Source organism: Tyto alba, unplaced genomic scaffold (assembly GCF_018691265.1).
Source record: "Tyto alba isolate M040663 unplaced genomic scaffold, T.alba_DEE_v4.0 Super-Scaffold_5, whole genome shotgun sequence".
NCBI classification, from domain to species: Eukaryota; Metazoa; Chordata; class Aves; order Strigiformes; family Tytonidae; genus Tyto; species Tyto alba.
In genome coordinates, this window is record NW_024881326.1 from 4,159,845 (window position 1) to 4,179,752 (window position 19,908).

At 41.3% G+C, this 19,908-nt stretch overlaps 1 protein-coding gene across 2 annotated transcripts in view; it reads left to right on the forward strand.

Moving 5' to 3' along the window:
* Positions 1 to 19,908, forward strand: part of AMMECR1 (AMMECR nuclear protein 1) — a 109,978-nt gene that overhangs the window by 15,795 nt on the left and 74,275 nt on the right. For both annotated transcript variants that reach the window (XM_042807302.1, XM_032996160.2), the window contains exon 2: positions 10,634 to 11,165. In XM_042807302.1, coding sequence (XP_042663236.1) covers positions 10,634 to 11,165 — 532 coding nt within the window. The remainder of the gene's footprint in view (positions 1 to 10,633; positions 11,166 to 19,908) is intronic.

Genomic DNA, 19,908 nt, shown 5'->3' on the forward strand with positions numbered 1-19,908 from the left:
GGAGTTAGTTTCCCTGATGAACAATTAGTTTCCCTGAAACACAATTAGGTTTTATCTATTGGATTTAGGTTTGGGTATTTTTCACCTCCCTCTAAAGCATCAGTGCAGCCTTAGTTGCCTGGACATACATCCAAACTCTACCTACCCAGATCAAGTCAGAAGTTAAATCAGACAGTGCCAACAGACTTTTACAATTAAAAGCAATGGAATTCAGCAGTGTGTAGATCATATTCTTCCACTGGCAGCTATACAACTTCTAAAGCTCACCTGGTGATTCTTGTTCCAAAGCAGAAATAATTAATTTTATCTTCATTTAACAGTTTCTCAAATAATTCAACAAACTTTGTATAGCACAAACAGCTTTTTTGATATTTTGATTTCCCTAGTAGTGACAACTATATAAGTAGGACTAGAAAGTGTACTATTATGTCACAGAATTCTGTTTTGGTTAATGTATTTCTAGTCTTCCTGATCCTTTTCATGACTGTACTGCATGGTCCTCAACCTCCACAATCCTGAGACCCTTCCCTCTCTCCTTCCTCCCTACTCAGCATTTTTTGGTTTGACAGCCCTTTTTCTCAAGCACACTGCCTAGATCAGTCATGGAGTCCACCTCATGATGGACTGCAGCTTCAGACCTCTGAGTGAAATACAAATATGTTCACATTTGACATGGCTTCTTTTCCTCTTGATATCAGCATGACAACACAGTTGATGGCAACATAGATGTGTTAGGGCCCGGGCTGCTGCTAAGGAGAAGGGAACTTGTGGAAAACATGGTAGCAATGTGGCTTTAAAATCTATATGAACACAAGGTCTTTCACACACTTCCTTACCTCTTTACTGGGAAGAGGAATACAGAAGTAACATATGGCAATATTTCTCTATTCTTTGTATAACCAAGGAGGGCTTACCCATGAGGTCAGAATTCATAGAGAAAATCCCCATCTTCACTCCACCTCCATAAAGGCTATCAAGATCACGTTAAGATTTGGGGAGACAAGAATTCTGCATCTCTTTAGGCGCTGACAACACTTAGAACAATCTTAATTTGATCTACTTCTGATCCCTTTTCTGTCTGTGCCCTTGGTGCAGCTAGTTCAAAGAACAGGATTTTCCTTATCCCCCTCCTCCTCTACCAGTCCTCTGTGTTGTTCTCTGAACTTTGTTCTCAGCATCTCTTCCCTCTCTGGCAGACAAGGCAACCTTTGGGACCCTTGTGCTCTTAGTGTCACCACAGGGCAGAGGTTATGATTCATAGAAGAGCTGTCTCCTGCCAGGCTGTGAGCAGTATGCTAATGTGACAGCTTGGCAAGTATTTGAGAATGTCACTTCCAGCAAAATAACTGTCCTGAATGGTATTTGTCATATATACAACCACATATGAACAAAAAAATTCAACTCTAATATATATATCAAATGAGATGTCCAAAAGCACTTACTTATAACATGAGTACATGTCAGTAGCCATATGTGTTGTAATCCTCCTCTTTATACATATGCCCAGCATAATCCTTTCATGCACCATATATCTAATCTGCATTCTCTGCTTTGGAAGCAAGATTAATCTAAACATTTCAGAATTAATTCAAACGCATTAAATAGAATATGAGTCTTCATTACTTCAGCTACCAAGCAGTTAAAGAATGTGGCAAATGACCAAATCATCAGTCTGCCATTCAGTTTCAGCCATATACTGTGCTACCATTTCATTTCAGGTTCTTCAAAGCCCTGCAGCTGAACTACAGCCGGGTATTTAATGCAGAATTGTATCTTTTGGGGGAATGTGTTATTTTTAAATACTTAATAATTATGAATTCATTTGCCGTTCTTTTTATAAGCAGGGGATCATAATGAACTCATCTGTTATTCATGTGAATGTCAAATGTGTTCCCACAGGAGTTTTATTCTAATTCACTATTAGTTAGTGGACTCATAAAATAAAATGCTATCCATTTTTTACTCTGAACATGCAACGCTTGGTAATTGTTCATCAAAGGGCAAACGTAATATTTTTTTTTTTTATAACTATCAGTTCTGATTTAACCAGTTAAAGAACTAGGTTTAAAGTAAGGGTACCTTTAGAAACAGAAGTAGAAATTGTTGATAAGGTGTGAGTCTTCTATTTAAAATACAATGAATGAGATTATCATGAGCTAGTATTTAAAAATGTAGATGTCTTATACTATAAGCATACATGCTTGAACTACATGCATTTAACATAACAAGAGAAACTGTACCCCAATATATAATGCCTAATCATAGTTCAATGAAAGACACGTTTTCGGTATTCCTGAGGTGATCACAACAGATTTCATGCAGCTGTTCTATTGCAATAGTAAATTTAGAGGTGAGATACTTACAGGTCACTGCAGGATTTGAATGTGATGACACTGGACAGTGGGACTTTGACCTGTGAAAACAAACACAAGCTAAGCAATAGAAAAACAGATAATTCAGACTTTGCTTTGGGTTTTTTTCAGAGTTAAATACATGGGGGGTTTTATGAAATTATTTTCAAATTTTTTCTAAATCCCTAATCAAAACTGAATGTTAGCTGTAAGGATTTATTCCATTAAATGATATCCCCAAAACATTTCAGCTAGAGTCCCTTAGACCTGACATGCTGTGCTAGGCTTCTCCTCGAGTACGTCACAGTGACCCTTCCAATCTTGAAGTGCTCTTTAGAAATGCTAACCAAAATGAATGAATTATTATAAAGATAGGGAGCTGGTAACACATCCAGAATCCCATTTGTAATTGGAACCTCTAGATTAATATATTTGTAGTTTTACTTTAAAATACACAAAGTTCTTCTTTTTTTTTTCAGTTGAAGTAACATAAGGATATGTTTTCAGTGTTAAGGATTATCTCAACTACTTTTTTCTGCATGGAAATGGTAATTTCCTCAAATGTACAGTGTTTAAATCAAAATATGTTACCCCTGTGCAATTTCTGGCAGTCAGTAGGTTATTAGAATATTAACCATGAAGAAACCATTGAGAAAAAAAGAATGCAAACCAAAGCTCAGATGTGAGTCCTGATAATCACAGAAATTTCTATATGATAAAGATTGCAACTTCACAATTTATAACTGTTAGCAGAAAAACATAAGCAAGAGTGCTTCCTGAATTCTATGACTTCTTTCATAGTTGAAGAAATGCTATTTACTTAATTATTTTAAAATACTTTAAACTTTATTTACATAATGAACATGTTAAAAACAAAAGCTCTGTCTTTAATTGCTGTAATGGCAGATAAGAAGGACTGACTTATACAGTTATTGTGAAAATAGGAATATCAGAAGTAACGAATGAAAGGAAGAGTGCACAAGAGGGCAAATACTACTATGCCAAGAATTGGGTGAAACTTTGTTGAAGCTTGCATGTTGATCAGCTGCTTTTGAATCAAAATGAATGTTATGTATTTTATACATTAAATAACTGTGACAAAAATTATTACCACCAGCAGGCAGCCTGAAAGCCCTTCCCTAGAGTGAGAATACAAATGTGGGAGATAAGAAGAATGAGAAGACATACAGTTTTGTTTAATGGAATTTGTGTGTGCATGGATATGTATCTATATAAATACCAATTTCCTTGAAAGTTGAGGATAGCTCAGGAGACCTAGGAACAGACAAATCATTCATCAATTTACAAGGGAACCTACAGGTTTAAAAGGCCTGATTCTGAACTCATCATTCTGTAATGGTGAAATTCTATTGACTTCATTGAAGTAATCTGATTTATACATGTCTGAAAGGAGAATTGACTTGTGCAATAGAAAGTACATTAGAAAATACTATGCTGGAGAACATGAATTCTGCAGAAAGGAAGCAATAAAATTAATGAAGTAACTATGACTAAGTGAGGTACCAAATGCTACCAACTCCCACAGATTCCATTTTATTCAGAAGCTTGCAGGACTTGGGGCTCAGTCTTGCTAGTCTCCTCTAAAGTCTTAAGGGTACAAGAAAGAGTTATGGATGAGGTGCACAGGAGCTGTTAGGCTTTTGCTACGACACCCAAAATGATAAAAAGAAGAATCTGCAGGACTGAATACATGAAAGCAGATAGCAGTGAGGGTGAGAGGTGACTCTGAAGTGCAGTGAAGATCAGCCTTACTGGGGCTGCACTCACAAACTACCAATGATAAAAGTAACAACTACAATGAGAAAAGTTTTGCTGGAGCTTTGTGGCTTCTTGCCACAAAGGGTAACATCTGCTATTAATTACCATTCTATTTATATTGCTAGGCTCTTTTAAGACAATGTATTTAGTACTTTGAGCAGCTACAGGCTGAAAGCAGTGGAGCACCAGCACCTTCATGGCAAAACATCAGTTTTTTCTTTGTGCAGACAAAGAAAAAGTGCACCAGAGTGACATAAATGGTGATTTTATAAAACTAGTCACAGAAAGGATTGACATGACATTCAGGGTGACATGTACAGATCAGAAACACTGGAAGATATAAGGTTAAGTAATTTAGATATTGAGTATGAAGAATGCTAATACTTCTAGGGGAAAAAGGAAAAAAAAAACATTCAATAAATAATAATATGCTACAATACCAAAGAAGGAGAAATACTTATGACTGACATGCATATTTTTATAAGTTGCAATAGTCTACTGAAGCTAATGAACATTCTTTCAAAACAATAGCCAAAATATTTAATGAGGCATGACTAAAAACATCCAATATGAAGTGATTAGATGTTCCCACCTGAACAGTGGAAGCGGTTCTTGGGCATTTTAAGATTAACATGTTCTTTTATAGAAGTGGGAATGGTAAAGGGCAAGCAGAAGGATTCACTGATTTTTTGCTGCTTGCAAAGATTAAAGAAAAAAGTTCTTCAGTCTTTGGAGAAAAGAAAAGTAGATCTTATTTCTCTTAAAGGAATAGAGAGATGACAGCCTCAATGCTGTCTGAGTAGTGTAAAATACCAGAGCAAGGGAGCATGAACCTAAGCTAAGAACTGGCCATTAGAGGAATGGAGGTGGAATTCCTTTACACCAAAAGCTAGATAATGTGCAAAAAGATAGAAAAAGCAGCATCCAGGAGAAATTAAATAATTTCACAAGAAAATAAAATAACATCTGAAGAAGAAAGCTTAACACAGTCTTACATCAAAAGGAAGATCAAAATTTATGCCCATTAGCTTCCTTACATGGGAGCATTTCTGTCATCCTAGTCAATTAACATCGTTAACAATAAATTAACATTGCTAACATCCCCCTGTTTTCTGAAATTTCTGCTCCTTGCATTAACTACATTTACATGAAAGTTTAATTTTGCTGGTTTTAGATGAGATATAAAATTAAGTGCTGACCACTTGGGATGGTTAAAGATGTAGTTCAATTCTTAGAAACAGGTGTGGTGTCCTGATCTGATTTTAATTACTCATTCATTTGAAGATTAACGATTACATTTTTTCCTAATACACCTCAATTGTCATGTCCTACTATATTGTTGCTAATTTTCATTAGGGGTGGCTGTAGGACTGCGCTGGATAAACAGACACCTATATATCGTTCTAAATTTATTCATTTAAAACTCTTAAAGCTAGCACTTTAGACTCTTCAGAAATTAGAAATGCTACTAATACATATGGTTGTTCTACACTAGTGGAAAACATTCTGTGAAGGAGACCAACGACAAACAGCCATGTCAAAAAATATGTCCTAAGGCTTATTATTAATGTATCAGCTAGCATAAATCGCTGTAGCTCCACTGACCCTCAATGAAACCATGGTGAATTTATACTGAGAACATAGCTATGTAAGCTACATCTTCTTTTATTATCATACAATGGAAAAAAACATTCAAAAAGGATAGGATATTGCATTAACATAATATTCGAGGAACATTCCATCTCACAGAATTAAGTGAAAAGAAATCCATTAAAAAGCTACTACTGGCCTCACCTTTCATTTATTGAAAGTGCTTTGATCCTTAGGTTTTTAATTAAATAACTTTTCTGCCTCCGTTGACATATTTAATGTTTTTATCTCTTGTTATAAACTGTCTAGTCCTAGATATTTAGTTTGACAAATAACATTTTAGAATACATGGTGGTTTTTTGGTTTTCTTGTTTGTTTGGTTTGGGGGGTTCATTTGGTAGGGGCTTTTTTTGTTTGTTTTGGGTGGTTTGTTGTGGTTTTTTTTTAACAAACCAATGCCCAGTTTTGCAGTGCAAGCTCCATGCACAGATGGCTTAACAGGACCAAACCCTAAATTTGCGTAAGAGTGAAAAATATCTGTAAAACAATGTTAATTTTAAAATAACACAGATTGGATTCACAGTATGGTGAAATTATAACATAGCTCAAAATATGAAACAGGGCCAGGATTCCAGTAACACAACATGTGAGGACCTTTTGTCTGCTGGCTGGTATCACATCCTGAGATGACTTTTTGTACAAGATTTTTTAGAAGAGACTTCAATAGGGGCTTGATATATGGAACAATAGCAGGATATGGCCTCTAACTGGTAGGAACAATTACTGTTCTCAGACATGTGCAAGTTAACTTTCATTAACTTTATTGGATTTTGTGCACACTTTCTGGCCTAGATTCAGAGCTGCATCTAATTTCTCCTGGGAACAGCTGAGACAGGGAATGTATTGAAGAACAGTAACTATTCTGTCGAAGCAGAATACTGAGGAAAACTCACATGAGCCTCAAGTGTATGATAGACAAGTTTGGAAATAATGTGAGAAAGTAATACAGCAGACCTACTTTCTTCCCAGCTGCACCCATAATGCCTTGTAGGCTGCAGGGCAAGGGAAGAGTTGTCTAGACTGTCTCCACAATGGGTGGAAACTCCTCAGACCAAAGAAATTCTCAGCAAGTAAATCTTCCAGTCTTATGGCAGGCTCATCCAAAAAAGATCATTATGATGGGAAGATACAAAGATAGAATTTAACATTTGAATTTTGGGAGATGTAAGTACAGACTCTTCTCTAGAATAATAACTAACTAGAATAATAACTATCAACTTCATAGCGAAGCTAGCTGTTTACGCTGTTCAATTTTTGGAGTTTTTGGTTTTTACAGAATTAACTGTGGTATAATGTTTCCTTTAGTTCTAAGAAAGTGGAAAATGATATCTTTTGAAAAAAGGGCTGTTTTCCTTTCATTCATTCCCTAGCTCTGACTCTTCTACAATCTGAAGCATAAACTACTTCCCTTCACTTTCAAGGCCCTTTATCCACCCCTTATCTTTCCTATCTTTCCTCAACTGGCTTTCTTCACCAGTTATTTAAAATTCCAACACTTCTGTGATTTCTGATAGGTTCCCCATAAATACATGCAATGCCACTTCAGGTTGTATCTTTTCATTTTTCGCCAGTACTGTTTAAGCTGACCAAGGCTATTCTCAGTTTTGTACAGCCACTCCAACAGGCCAACAAAGATTTTTGTGCAGCCCTCTGATAAACCAGACTCAAGAACTGATTTGGCTGAAAAATAATCAAGGGAAAAGAATAATTGCTTTTCAGCTTGATCTTCTGCTTCACATCTGCACAAACAGCTGCACGAACACAACAGAATGGGTGGGACAGGAAAAAGAACAATTAGCTGAGGTAGAGCTGCTTAAACCAACATTACTACTACTGCAGAAATGCACATGGAACCACAGCCTAAACATGCTATTTTAAGTACCCTTTTAAATCCCTCACCTGTCACATGCCTATTAAAAGAATTGATACTACTAAGGCAAGGATTGTATCACTCCGGCTTACTGACGCAGCCCAATTCTGGCTGTTTCCTCGTTCTGGTTGTTCTTGTAATTAGATTGTAAGATACTGAGAACATAGATCACCTTCTGGCCTACTTGAGATCAACCTGAACTTCTACTACAGTCAGTGCAAATTCTACCTCGGATTCGAAAGGAATCGGATCATGTCTGTTAGGATACTAGCCATTCTGATGTTTTTTTAAGGAGGGCAATCCTTCAGAGCAGCTTTGGATCACTGAGAAATACCTTTCTGCAAATAACTCAATTTTTCTTATCATCATTTATCTAAGAGCTCTTTTCAAGAATCATGGCTTGTGATTTTAATTAAAAAATTAATTTCAATCTCTCACTTGTTAGAAGTGACAATTATAAAACCACTGGGGCTTTAGAACATGAGGTGAGCCATAGTGCTAAACAGCTGGAGTCATAAAGGAGAGCTACATCACACCTAAATTAAACTGATTTAATTGCACTATCACACTGACTCTGTTCGCACTGCTAAAAGAGTTTGTTTTTTATACTAAGTTTACCCAGTACATTTGACTGCATATGAGGCACAGCACAGTCATCAGCCAATAGGAGAAAATCTGCTAGTTAGCAAAATATAGAAGCATTATATACATGAAGAAACCGAACACATTCAGGGTTCCTTGTAATAAGAAATGTAAAGGTCTTTGAGACTTAAGTGAAGCAAAGGGCCAGTGAAACAGATGTTGCAGTTAACTGAAGCTGCCTTATCCAAAGAATAAACCCTTCTTCAAATATAAATGGAAACTTTCCATTGAGCTATGAAAAATATTTTGTGAGTCTGCAATTCTCTCCACTTCAAGGTACTGACAAAAACATTTGATAATGTAATTGTGTCTTCCTGATTTCACTAAGCAATAATTTCCACAGCTGTGTTTATATATTTGCTGTTGTTCCTACATTGCACGGATATAAAATAGGAGCACAACTACAGGCAAACACAGCAAAGAACATCTGCAGGGGTGAAAAAGTAGGGTGTTTTAAATGAATAAGTAATATCTTTCATTCAGGGACCATTGCAATACAATATTTAATCAAAAAGTGATCACTGTGCACTATCAGTAGTCTTAACACTGCCTCTGGCTCTTGATACTGTCCTAGCTCTGAGACTTACATTGATCCTTACAAATATCTGTCCCAGTGAACAATTTATATTTGTGTCTGTATCGTAAGCTTTTACAATTACTTGATATTTTTATAAATGTTGGTGTTAAATAATGTAGGATGGTAAAAAAAAAAAAAATAGAAAAAGCCAGAATTGAATACCTGGAGAAACTATTTTCCCAAAGCAACAGAAGGTGTCACTGCTAACTGATTTTAAACAAATGAATCCCGTAAGTGGAAAACACTGCCTTTGTTTTGAAAGAAACTTGAAAGTTGATGGAGAGAGGGGAACTGGGTTCCCTTCTGAAGTATTCTTCAGCTCCAAACATAAATACTACATTTAAAAATGGAAAAGACTGATTTACACCATCTAATACTTCTCCTTTCTGTTTGCTATTATTCCCTGCAGCTGTTTCACCTCAGGCTATTATTCACAAAGCATGAAAAGTTTAGGCCAGTATTTGGACAGAAACCCTCAAAGGACTTTTTAACCCATGAGTATTAGAGCTCTAATAACTGGGGATTTTCTCTTCAAATCGATAATTCAAGATCCAGACAAAATTAAGACCTTGAGGATGCTGGAGAAACCATTTCCAACAAGAAATGCAAAACTGAGTCTTTACGTTGTGACTGTGAAAACTGCGTAGACTGCATTTTAGCTTGGATAATGACTGTTTCTCTAAACTTTTGATATTATTTTAACTCTATGTGGCAGTCCTCACTCCCTTGTCTTCTTTGATATTGTGGTGTTGCTATTCTATGTTAAACAGCTGCTACATCCCATGCCAGAGATGGCTGCATAACCATGGCGGGTGTTATTTTCTAAATATACATACACACAGCTTTTGAAGTACTTTCTGGCCATTTGCAAGTCCCTCCATAAATTCGGATATATCCATATGTGAGGCTAATATAAAACGCATTTCCCCTCCCACCCCAGTAGTTTGGTAAGCTTAATTTTACATGCCTGGCGCACAGCAGGAACTCACATTCTTTTCCCTCTGGACTTCCCTTCCCTAAAGGTCTCACCATGAGGAAGCCTGGGCTGCAGGCATCGAGGGCCATGGTCTCACAGGGTCATGGCTGCTTGCCCTGGAGCTGAGGGGCCTATGCTCTGAGCTGCTCCTTATTCGATGTGAAATAATTGTCAAAGCTGTAATTAAAAAAACAAAACCAAAAACACAACATTAAAGCCTGTGGCTTTTAGCCATCACGACTGCATGTTTAATAGGTGCATCCAAGCACTCTCTGCAGGCTCCCAGCCTGCCGACTTCCAACACTTTTCCCCCCCTCCCTTCTCTTCCCGAGAGAAAGCCATCTCAGGTCACTTGAATTATTTAGCGGGGTGTTTTTAACCATCTCAAGGGCTTTGCTTATGCCGTGCGCCTCCTGCAGAGCTCGGGTTTGTGGGGTTTTTTGGTTTTCTTTTTTTTTTTTTTTTTTTTTTTAGCACGCGAGGTGGAGTTGCTCCACTTCCCTGGCAGAAGGAGGGGAAAAAGCGGGGGGGGGGGGGGGGGGGGGGGGGAAGGCGAGAGGGGTGGCTCGGCGTGTGGAGGGGAGGGGAAAGGCCGTCAGGCCCCGCCGCAGTCGCCACACCTGCGGGCCGCGGTGCCCCCCGAGCCCCGGCCCTGCCAGCCGGGGCCACTCACCGGCTCGTTCTAACGCAGCTTCTTTCTGTCTTCCCCCCCCACCATCCCACCTTCCTCTCCCTCCTCGTTCTCATTCATTCTTCCCCCCTTCCCTCCCGCCCCCTCCCCGTTGCAGGCGGAGCGGGCCCGGCAGGAGGCGGAGCGGGCCGCCGCACGTCCCCCGGCCGGTCGGCCGGCCCCCCCGCCATGGGTCGGAAGCGCTGCGTGGGGGGAGACGGCTCCAAGATGGCGGCGGGTTGCTGCGGGGTGAAGAAGCAGAAACTCTCCAGTTCCCCTCCCTCGGGCTCGGCCGGCCCGGGAGGCGGCGGCAGCGGCTCCCACTGCGGCGGGGCGGCGGCGGCGGGGGGCGAGCCGGGGGCGCTGCCCCCGCCCGGGGGCCCTCGCCTCAACGGCCTCGGGGGGCTGGCGGGGGGCGCCGCCGGCTGCGCCCTCTCCCCGCCGCTGCCGCCCAGCTGCGGCGGGGGCCCCGCCGGCCTCTCCCCGCCGGCCGCCTCGCTGCTCTCCTCCCCCGGCGCCGGCTCCGGCGGGCCCGGCTGCAGGAAGATGGTGGTGTCGGCCGAGATGTGCTGCTTCTGTTTCGATGTGCTCTACTGTCACCTGTACGGCTACCAGCCCCCGCGGAGCCCCCGCTTCACCAACGACCCTTAGTGAGTATCGCCGCCACCGCGCCCCGGTCCGCCGCCCCGAGACCGCCCTCGTGGGCGCCTCGTGCGCTCCCGTCCCGCCCGGTTTCCCCCCCCCCCCCCCCCCCCCTCGTTCGTTCTTCCCTCACCCCGGCCGGGCTCCCCGCCGGCACCCTCCTCGCCCGGTATCTTCCCCGCCGCCGCCGCCCGGCCCCTGTCCTCGCCTGGCCCCTCACGGCCCGCCTGTCCCGCGGGCGCCGGCCGGGCTCCCTGGAGGCGGGAGGGGACGGGACGGGACACCGCGCTGCCCTCCCGCGCCCGGTTCGCCTCAGGAAGCGCCCCGCTTCCCCGCCGCCGCGGCCCCGTTGGCCGGTCGCGCTGTTAATCCCTGCCGGGCCCATCTCGGTTTGTCGTGCGCCGGGACTCGCTGGTGGCGTCTCCTTACCCCGGTTCCCTGACCCCTCCGGCCGCGCCGTGCGGGCTCCGAGCAGCCCGCCTTTGTGCGAGGGCAGCGCGCCGGGCTCCCCGCGGCCCTGGCTCGGCGGCGGACGCCTCACGGTCAGCGGCCTCGCCCCGCTCCCGGTTTCGCTTCAGTAGAGCCCGAGTAGACCCACTCCAAGCTCATTTCACCCAGAGTCCGCACTGGGACCCCTTCACTGGGCAGCCTCTCGCTGTCCATGTGTTCTGCATGAGTACGGGCCTGTGCTTCACCTGGGTGGGATGGTGAGTACACGGGGCGAGAGACCTGTCGTGCCGATCCCGGGTTCGCGAGCACTGGTGTAACTACGTTCCCCGTGCTGGGCACTCGTAACGCTGCTTTGGTCTCAAACTGTGCAGAGTCCTTGCTTTGTAACGACCTTTGAAGATCGCACGGTGTCAGATGTCCCAAGCAATCCACCACACCAAACTCCCAGAGTTTTGAACTGATCACATAAACACCTGTTACTCCCATCCTCCTCCTCCTAAGCATCCACCAAGGGCCTGCTTCGTTCCTGTCCCTGGACACTCTTGTTCGGTGTTTTTCTTGAACCTTGTGCCCTCCCACCTTTGGAAATGACCTGCCAGGATGGCGTTGCCCGGCGTGTTGGCACCCGCAGCCCGCCTGCGATGAGAAGCCGGGCGTGCTGTTGCAGACAGAGTTCAGACACTTCAGGGAGTAACTTCTCTCTGATGGGAAGTTACTACTTCTCAGCTGGAATGAGTTACCAAGTCGCTGCATGCTCCAAGTCTGTTTGAATGCAAACTTAATGTAAGGGGCTGTTGAAATTAAGTTTCCGCTGTTCTACTTTGCTTTTCAATGGGATGGAGTTCATGTGGTGAGTTTCCAAGCCTCAGCTGAGACTCAGGGGCGTTGGTCCACCAGAGTGCGTGTCACTTGTCTCTTCTTATGTATAGCATGACTATCGAATCAGTGAGAACCTGTACTTTATCAGTACTTAATGTATACAAATTTTTTTTGGTAAGTCCTAGACCCTCATGCACCCTCACCAATGCAAATGGTTATCGTGCAGTCTGTGTTTCATTAATGAGATGTAGTGTCTGCTTCTCAGTGTTTAAAATAATGTAATGTATTAATGATCTTATTTGGAGTCCTTGCTGTTCTAACACCCAGGATCTATACATCTCCTGCATACTTTCAGCTGCTGTCATGACAACCCAGCTCTGTGGATTCCTACTTAACCTGCCACCCCAGCAAGTCTTCCCTATATGCTCTTCATAACTCCTATGTGGTTGCATCAGAGTACCAGTAATGAAAGGAGGGCAGGGAGACTCCACTGTGAGTTTCTTTACCCAGGTCTTTTGTAAATCCATGTCTGTCCTTTTATAGATACCAACTGTTTAGGAACTGCTGCTCTAAGTAGCCATTTTGCTTTGCGTTGTCCTGTATCTGTTCTCCATCCCAGACCACTGTAGGTTACAGCATCAGCTTTGTGTGGTTTCACTCTTTCATTGCTGTAAGAGAGTTGAATTCTGTCTGTGTCTCTCTGTAACAATATTATGTCGTTGTTGTTACGCTTTTTAATTGTACTGCAGAATGTTTTGTTGAACAGATTAGTGCTACTGTCTCTAATTAGTGGTGGAAACTGAGGCAGGGGTGAAGATCTTGCCACTGACACGTTTTCCAGTAAGCACTTTGATTTGTCTTAGTAACCAGTAGATCGCTTCACCTTCCTTCTCCCACTTCTTACTTTAATGAGAACACAATAGCAAATTAAGTAAAATTATTTGTATTTTTATAGAGTTAATATGTGTGCTTAAGTGTTCTTCAGATTTAGTTGCTAGACCTGGTGAAAAGTTGCTGTGTCAATGGACTTCTGAAAATGGCACTGCCATTACAATTAGTGATATAATTTCTGCTTATTCCCATTCTTGTGCCAGCATGTGCAGTTGTACAGATTGAGAAATGATCTAATCATAATTTTATTTTTTTCCCTGGTTAGTTTTCACAGAGATTGTTTCGCTCTAGATCACTGCATGGCTTCACAAACACTTGTGCCTGCACAAGTGTGAGGTGGGAATAAGCAGACAGATGGCAGAACTGCTGCTTTCAGCAGCCTTGTGAGCTGATTATGTTTGTGCAGTTGGGGAAGCAACTTTGAAAAAGTTGTTCAGTATTACATGTAAAATTCTAGGTCGGTGAATAAATTGCTCCTGCTAAGTGTTCAGAGGCAGTGTGACTTGTAGCATTCAACAGATTTGCAGGCAGTCATATTGATAAATGGGTAGCTCACAAAGACATGATGTTGTCTTTGAAGCTGAGCTTCATCCTGTACAGCAAAAAAACCTGAATGAGAACTAGCATTTTTCAGTGAATGTATGTATCAGCTTTCTGTCTGGAATCCTTTTGGAGGTTTTGTCTGTAGACCAAAATACCTGTTCTAAGAGTAGTAGTCTAAAATAAGAGTTTGTGTGTGAATTCTAGAAATATTTGGGTTTTTTAAATTACATTAATTACAGGGAGAATGAAAGACCTGTAAGCAGGTATCCTCACATAAGCATGACTCATATTCCTTGCAGGTCTTTGAACAATGAAACTGGGCAAGATCAAAGAAAAGCAGGTGGCTGAATCACTTGGACAAGGGGTTCTGGTCTGTTGTCTGTTGAACAAAACCTGCTTGTCACACCTCTGTATTTTTGTAACTTTTTGATGCCAAGATGAGCACCATGGAAGGGCTCAAAGGGTGGGAAATTTGGAGCAGTTAGTAGGAATGAGACAAAATGCTTGTTTTGAAAGGGTGAAGGATTTGGACTCTAGCACAGCCCATACCTGGATGAAGTAGTTGGCGTTTTCTTACCTCTATAGTTCCTAAAGCACAGGGTATGGGGTACAGGTTGAGAGTATTGCAAGGAAGCTGTTGGGTTGGAGAGAGTGACTCATGGAGTCACAAGAAGATAGCTGGAAGGTACTGAATCTATCCAGCAGTGTTGGTGAGAATAGTCTTGTCACATTCTCCCAGTGACAAGTCTATTCTTTCTCTTCTACCTGTAAGTTTACTTCACTTTGAGTTGCTCTCTAAGCCACCTCTTCCCTTCTTCACAGGTTATCTTCTGCAGGGCATGCTGCACTTTCCCCTTTCTTCTACTATTGTGGTGGTTCTCAAGCTATAGGTGCAGAAGGAATGTAAAAGTTACCCTGGAGGTGTGGAAGCTGATACAATGTTTGAAAATTGCTGCCTCGGACAAAAATTGTCATTTATACAAAGTGTCATTCAGACACTGTTCTTGAAACTCAATTTGATGAGTAAAGCTATGAAACACTGCAGTTGATTAAAAGCAGTTTTTTCAGAAGTGGCAATAGAAATAAATTGTAAGAGGGTGGAGGACGAGTTGTAAAAGCATTTTATTTACCCCACTCATTTAGGGAGAAGGAAAACCAAGTAGCCATTTTTCCTGTGTTCCTTACCTTTCTGACAAATCCCTTCATTTCCGTTATGGTTTTGATCTTATGTAACACACACAGTGCCTCCATGATAGATAGAAACAATAGCATGCCCTGCCTTCCATTGTGAAGTGGAAAAACGCTGCCTGCCAGTATGGAAGGTCTCAAGGTTCACACTACTCACTACTATTTTTTCTTCTAGTAAAAAAGAGTTTGAGCAGAAGTTCAAGTGTGTGCAAGAAAGGCTGTGACAGGATGGGAAGGGTAAGTGTGTGAAGATGAGTTCAGTTGAAGCTGTGTTGTAGGGAATGAGGAGGACTCTTAAATAGTCCCACATTTGTGCTCACTATAAAGATTTTCCTTGGCACAAAGAAATAACCCTTCTGAGTTTGTGATCATGCACAGTGTCTGCCTCAAGCTCTTCAGCTTGCCTACTTAATTCTAATGTTGACATCTTTATAGGGAAGACATTGTAAGGCAATCCAGGAGGCTAACTCATTTGCCAGTTGTTTGCTTCTTGTAGTCCCTTCCTGAAGGTTGCCTGCTAGTGAGCAGGATTATTTTACTGGTGACCGTCCATACTTGACACAATTTGTAAGGGGAATCATTTGTTCTGCCCCTGTCATCTGGAACCTGGTAATCAAGAACAAGACTTTGCAGCTGGAAAAGCTAATGCAGTCTGTGCCCTGCTTCCCATCTGGCTGAGGAGCTCTTGGGAAAGATGTTTGCCACGAGTGCCTTGCATCAAATGTCTAGATGATGGCTTCCTCATATCCTCCTCATCTGACAGGGAGGGACTGTGCCAGAGGCATTAGATGCTGTGTGTAGCTGATCTGTGTACCTGTGGTAGATCTAGTGCTTTAGGGAAGCATCTGACCTGCTGTGCCTGTGCAGGCTGCCAGCCCCGGGCACGCACGGAGGCTCCAGCCCTTAGAAGCATTGCTGGAACCATGTTCTTTGCCACAGCAATAATCTGTATTGCTTCATCATCTTTTGCGATTGAAGGCCTCCGAATTAAAATGTTTTCTAGGTGATATCCAATCTTGACCTAAAGACTTAGCTTGGAAATCCACCAGTTCCTTTCTTCATTGATGACTTCTAGTATTTTGCAGCAACTGTTCCATTTGGCTACAGGACAGAGATACATATATGCTGCAGTGTTGGTGTGCCTGACCTTTGTATTTCATTGTGTTTTCGGGTCTAAGATCTGTCAATTTATATATTCTAGAAGAGTATGAGGTGGCAGTACTACACTAATTTAATTATTTGTTAGTGAAGCTCGGAGAAGTTCTAGTTCAATACAGTTTAAAAATGTGGAGCTAGCTGATCCCATGCCCATTAGTTTTCACACTCTCAAAGTTGTGATTCTGCTCAGAGTGAGTGTAACTTGTCTATGCAGTAAAGAAATGGTTCTAGGGTAGGTTACTGGCCATCCAATTTTTTGCCTTAGTTATTGTGTCTTGATAATATGTTGACACATGGTGATGATTTGTTAGTAATTCAGATTCAAATAGTTTGAAATCTTCCTGTACGGTCCCAAAGCTGATTTTTTTTTTTTTTTTTTCCAGAATGTTAAATTACTGCCTGATGCTTTCTTTTAAGGCACTTAAGAAAGATTAGGCTTTTCTGTAGGTGTGTATATATACTTACACATACATGTAAATAAAAATGTTATGGCTTGCAAGTTCATAGGTTTACATGCTTTTCTCAATTTCTTGTTTCTTGGCTGTAGCCCGACTTCCTGTTTTAGTCTCTACAATTTATTGTAATGTTTAAAGTTAGAGCCTTGTGCTTGGCTCCATGCTTGCCTTGGTGTATGTTTCTTTACAAACATTTTTGTGAAACTTTGCTTGGAAGCTTATGAAAGTATGAATTTCATATTGTGTTATTCCTCTGCAATCCCTACTCAAGAGTTCAGTCGTACTTATTGACACAACTAGATGTCAGAAGTTTGAAATTTTGTTGTTTCTCTGAAGGACTTAGTTGTATGGCAGTGGAGACTTACTTGTGTGGCAGACTGTGTAATAATTTGTATTTATTGTCACACTCAGTAACATTACACAACAGCTATAATGATTGCTTGGTCATGGCTAAAGATCAACACCAGTCACAAAACAAAAAACACAGAAATGAAAGATGCAGACAGGGAAGTGTTCTGTCATGTCTGTGTGTCTGTCTGACTTCATTCTGTTTTTCATGTGTACATCATGGGGTTTTATATGAGCTTCAGTATTTTCTTCTGACTTAACATGATCTTTACTGTTGAATATTAAATGCTGGAATATGAAGTGGTGGTTCTTTCAGAGAGGCATTCTGCAGCAGACATTTTTAAAATACAGTGCAGCAGAAATTGTGTATTTTGGCTGGCATTGGCAGTGCTCAGCAGGGAATTCCCAGCATATTTGAAAGCGGGACTGGTGAATGCATCTTGGTACAGCAGAGGAGGAAAGGGATAAAGCTACATGGCTTCAGAAATAACTTACCTTTGCCAATAGGTTTGCCTTCTGATATGATTAGTGAATGGAGAAATTATTGCTATGATAAAATCCACAGTAGGTTAACTATAACTTGAGGGCTTTTTCCTTTGTAAGCTCATTTTAGTGAGCTGTTCTTATGACCAAATAAGAGTTTCTATTAGTACAGGAGATCACATCATAGACAGTCTTAAGGATGGACTCTGATTTTGTTTCTTCAGCTAAAAGCTGTCACCGGAAAGTTATAATAAATGCTGTGATTCACTGCAGTACTGGTTTTGCAGAAGTTAATTATTCTCATACCACTTGTAGGGTGAGGAGTCGTCAGCAGTCACCTCTCCCAGTGCCATCAGCCTGTTTGGTCATTCATTTTTATTGACTCTTCTGTTTTAGTTACGTTCATATATTTTGTCATGTTTTCTTTTACTCTATCTTGTACTGGAGATTACATTCCTGATAAAGATTTCTGTGGATTTTGCAAATTCAAATTCTGATGTTATGTATTCCTGTTTAACCTTTCTGCCTGTGAGAAAAGTATGTTTTGGGTCCGGATTTGCCTTACTTCATGTGTAGGTCTAACTAATGTTCTTTGCTGGAAATTGTTGAGAAGTTAATGATTTGAGAATGCAAATACTTTATCTGGAGTTAGTAAAAGAGTGTGAAGCTCTGCTTCTTCTTCAGTTGTGAGTTAAACATGTTATTTCTTATGATACCTTTATAACTGTAATGTTATCTAGCATTGAATACTAAAATGAAATCTAACATTGGCGCTTTTTTTGTCATATCTGTTAAAAACAGATATCATCTGAGTGTCTGGACTGTTCTGTTATCAAGCCCTAAACATCCTTTTAATTGCTCATCTGCAGATAGATAAGGAGTACTTGCCATTGTTGACAACTAAGAGAGAACTAGGAAATAAAAGTTTGGAAGACAGGGCTAGCTCAGTTTTCTTAGTTTACAGGTCTAGGCAGTGACCAGTCAATAAATGAAATACATTTATCTAGTCTGTAGCTGTCTATTTTTACATTAAGTACTTGTTTACAGTTAACTGCAGGTTTTCCATAGCATCAAATCATTGACTTCAGAAGTAGAAGTGCTAATATGCTAACACAAGTTGTTTGAGCCATATACTGGTAGTTTCTGTGGTAAGAGTCTGTATGGAAAGCAGGAAAGATGCAAATTATTTAAAAATAATAGTAGACTTGTCAGAGTTTGGCCAATACAGAAACTGTTGCTAGGCTGGAGGCCAAAACAAGTCCAGTCAGGCCCTGACCCTCGTTAGCAAAGCATTATGAAAATGCTTGACCTTTTTTATGATGTTTATGCTCTTATGGAGTAGGGTATTATATTGGTACTTAGTTTAGCATTGCAAAGTTTGCATTTAAATAACATGATGGGGCAGTTAATTCACAAATTCCCAAAATCATATCCTTTATGACAAAGCATGTTTGGGGGCACGATAATTACAAAATGAAATGTTGCTGTTAAGTTGATCCTGGTGCTGTATTCGGGTAGCACATAGTTAATAATTTGAATTTGGATTGATACATTATCAGGATTTCCGTACTGTTAGTGCTGTGGTAAATGCTGAGTGACCAAAAGCTGCAGTGTTTTTCGGTCCAGGGCTGTAAACGATAGTATGTATCTTTACTGAGCTACTTGTATGACCTTTTAAAAAGCTGTTCATTTTCATAACTGACAAAAGGGATCAGTGTAAAGGCCTTCATTTGTTAAGTGGGGTACCCCCCTGCTCCACTGACCATAAACATTTATTTGGTGAGATATTTGTTGCATTTGCCACATCTCTTCACTCCTGCTGTCCCCCTTACAGACTGCACGTATGTTTTTATGCCTTACAGGATATGCCTTAAAGTTTTGTGATCTGACTGGGCTTTGATAGCTTCCTGGAAGGCAGTGCTTGTTGTGAATACGTGGATATTGCTTTGTCACACTGAGTACTTGCAGCCAAGGTTATTAAAGTGCTAATTTCATGAGAATGACATTTTATGGAATGCAGAACAGCTCCGCTGAGTTGTGGCAAGGTCGCTGGGACAGCAGCCATATAGAGATGTGTATGTCTTCCCAGAGTACCTGTGCCTTTCTGTGCTATAGGGAGTGAGTTCTCACAATTCTTAATGCCATAGAAAATCTCATTTTATGCCCTTCTTCCCATTAGCTTAAACTTGGATGTTTTTGGCAAGGTCCTGCCTAGGGCTGTGGTGTTTGTAATATATGAGCCATACAGACTCCTGTAATTTATCCTTTGCCACTCTGCCAGCAAAGATGACTCCTCTCCAGGCTTTGCTGGCACATGATGGGTTCCAGGTTCTGCAACACTGCCTGCTTAATTGGATGATACTTGGGAGTCCATGTGAAACGGGAGAGAAAGGATGGAAGGGTCCTTGTCATAATC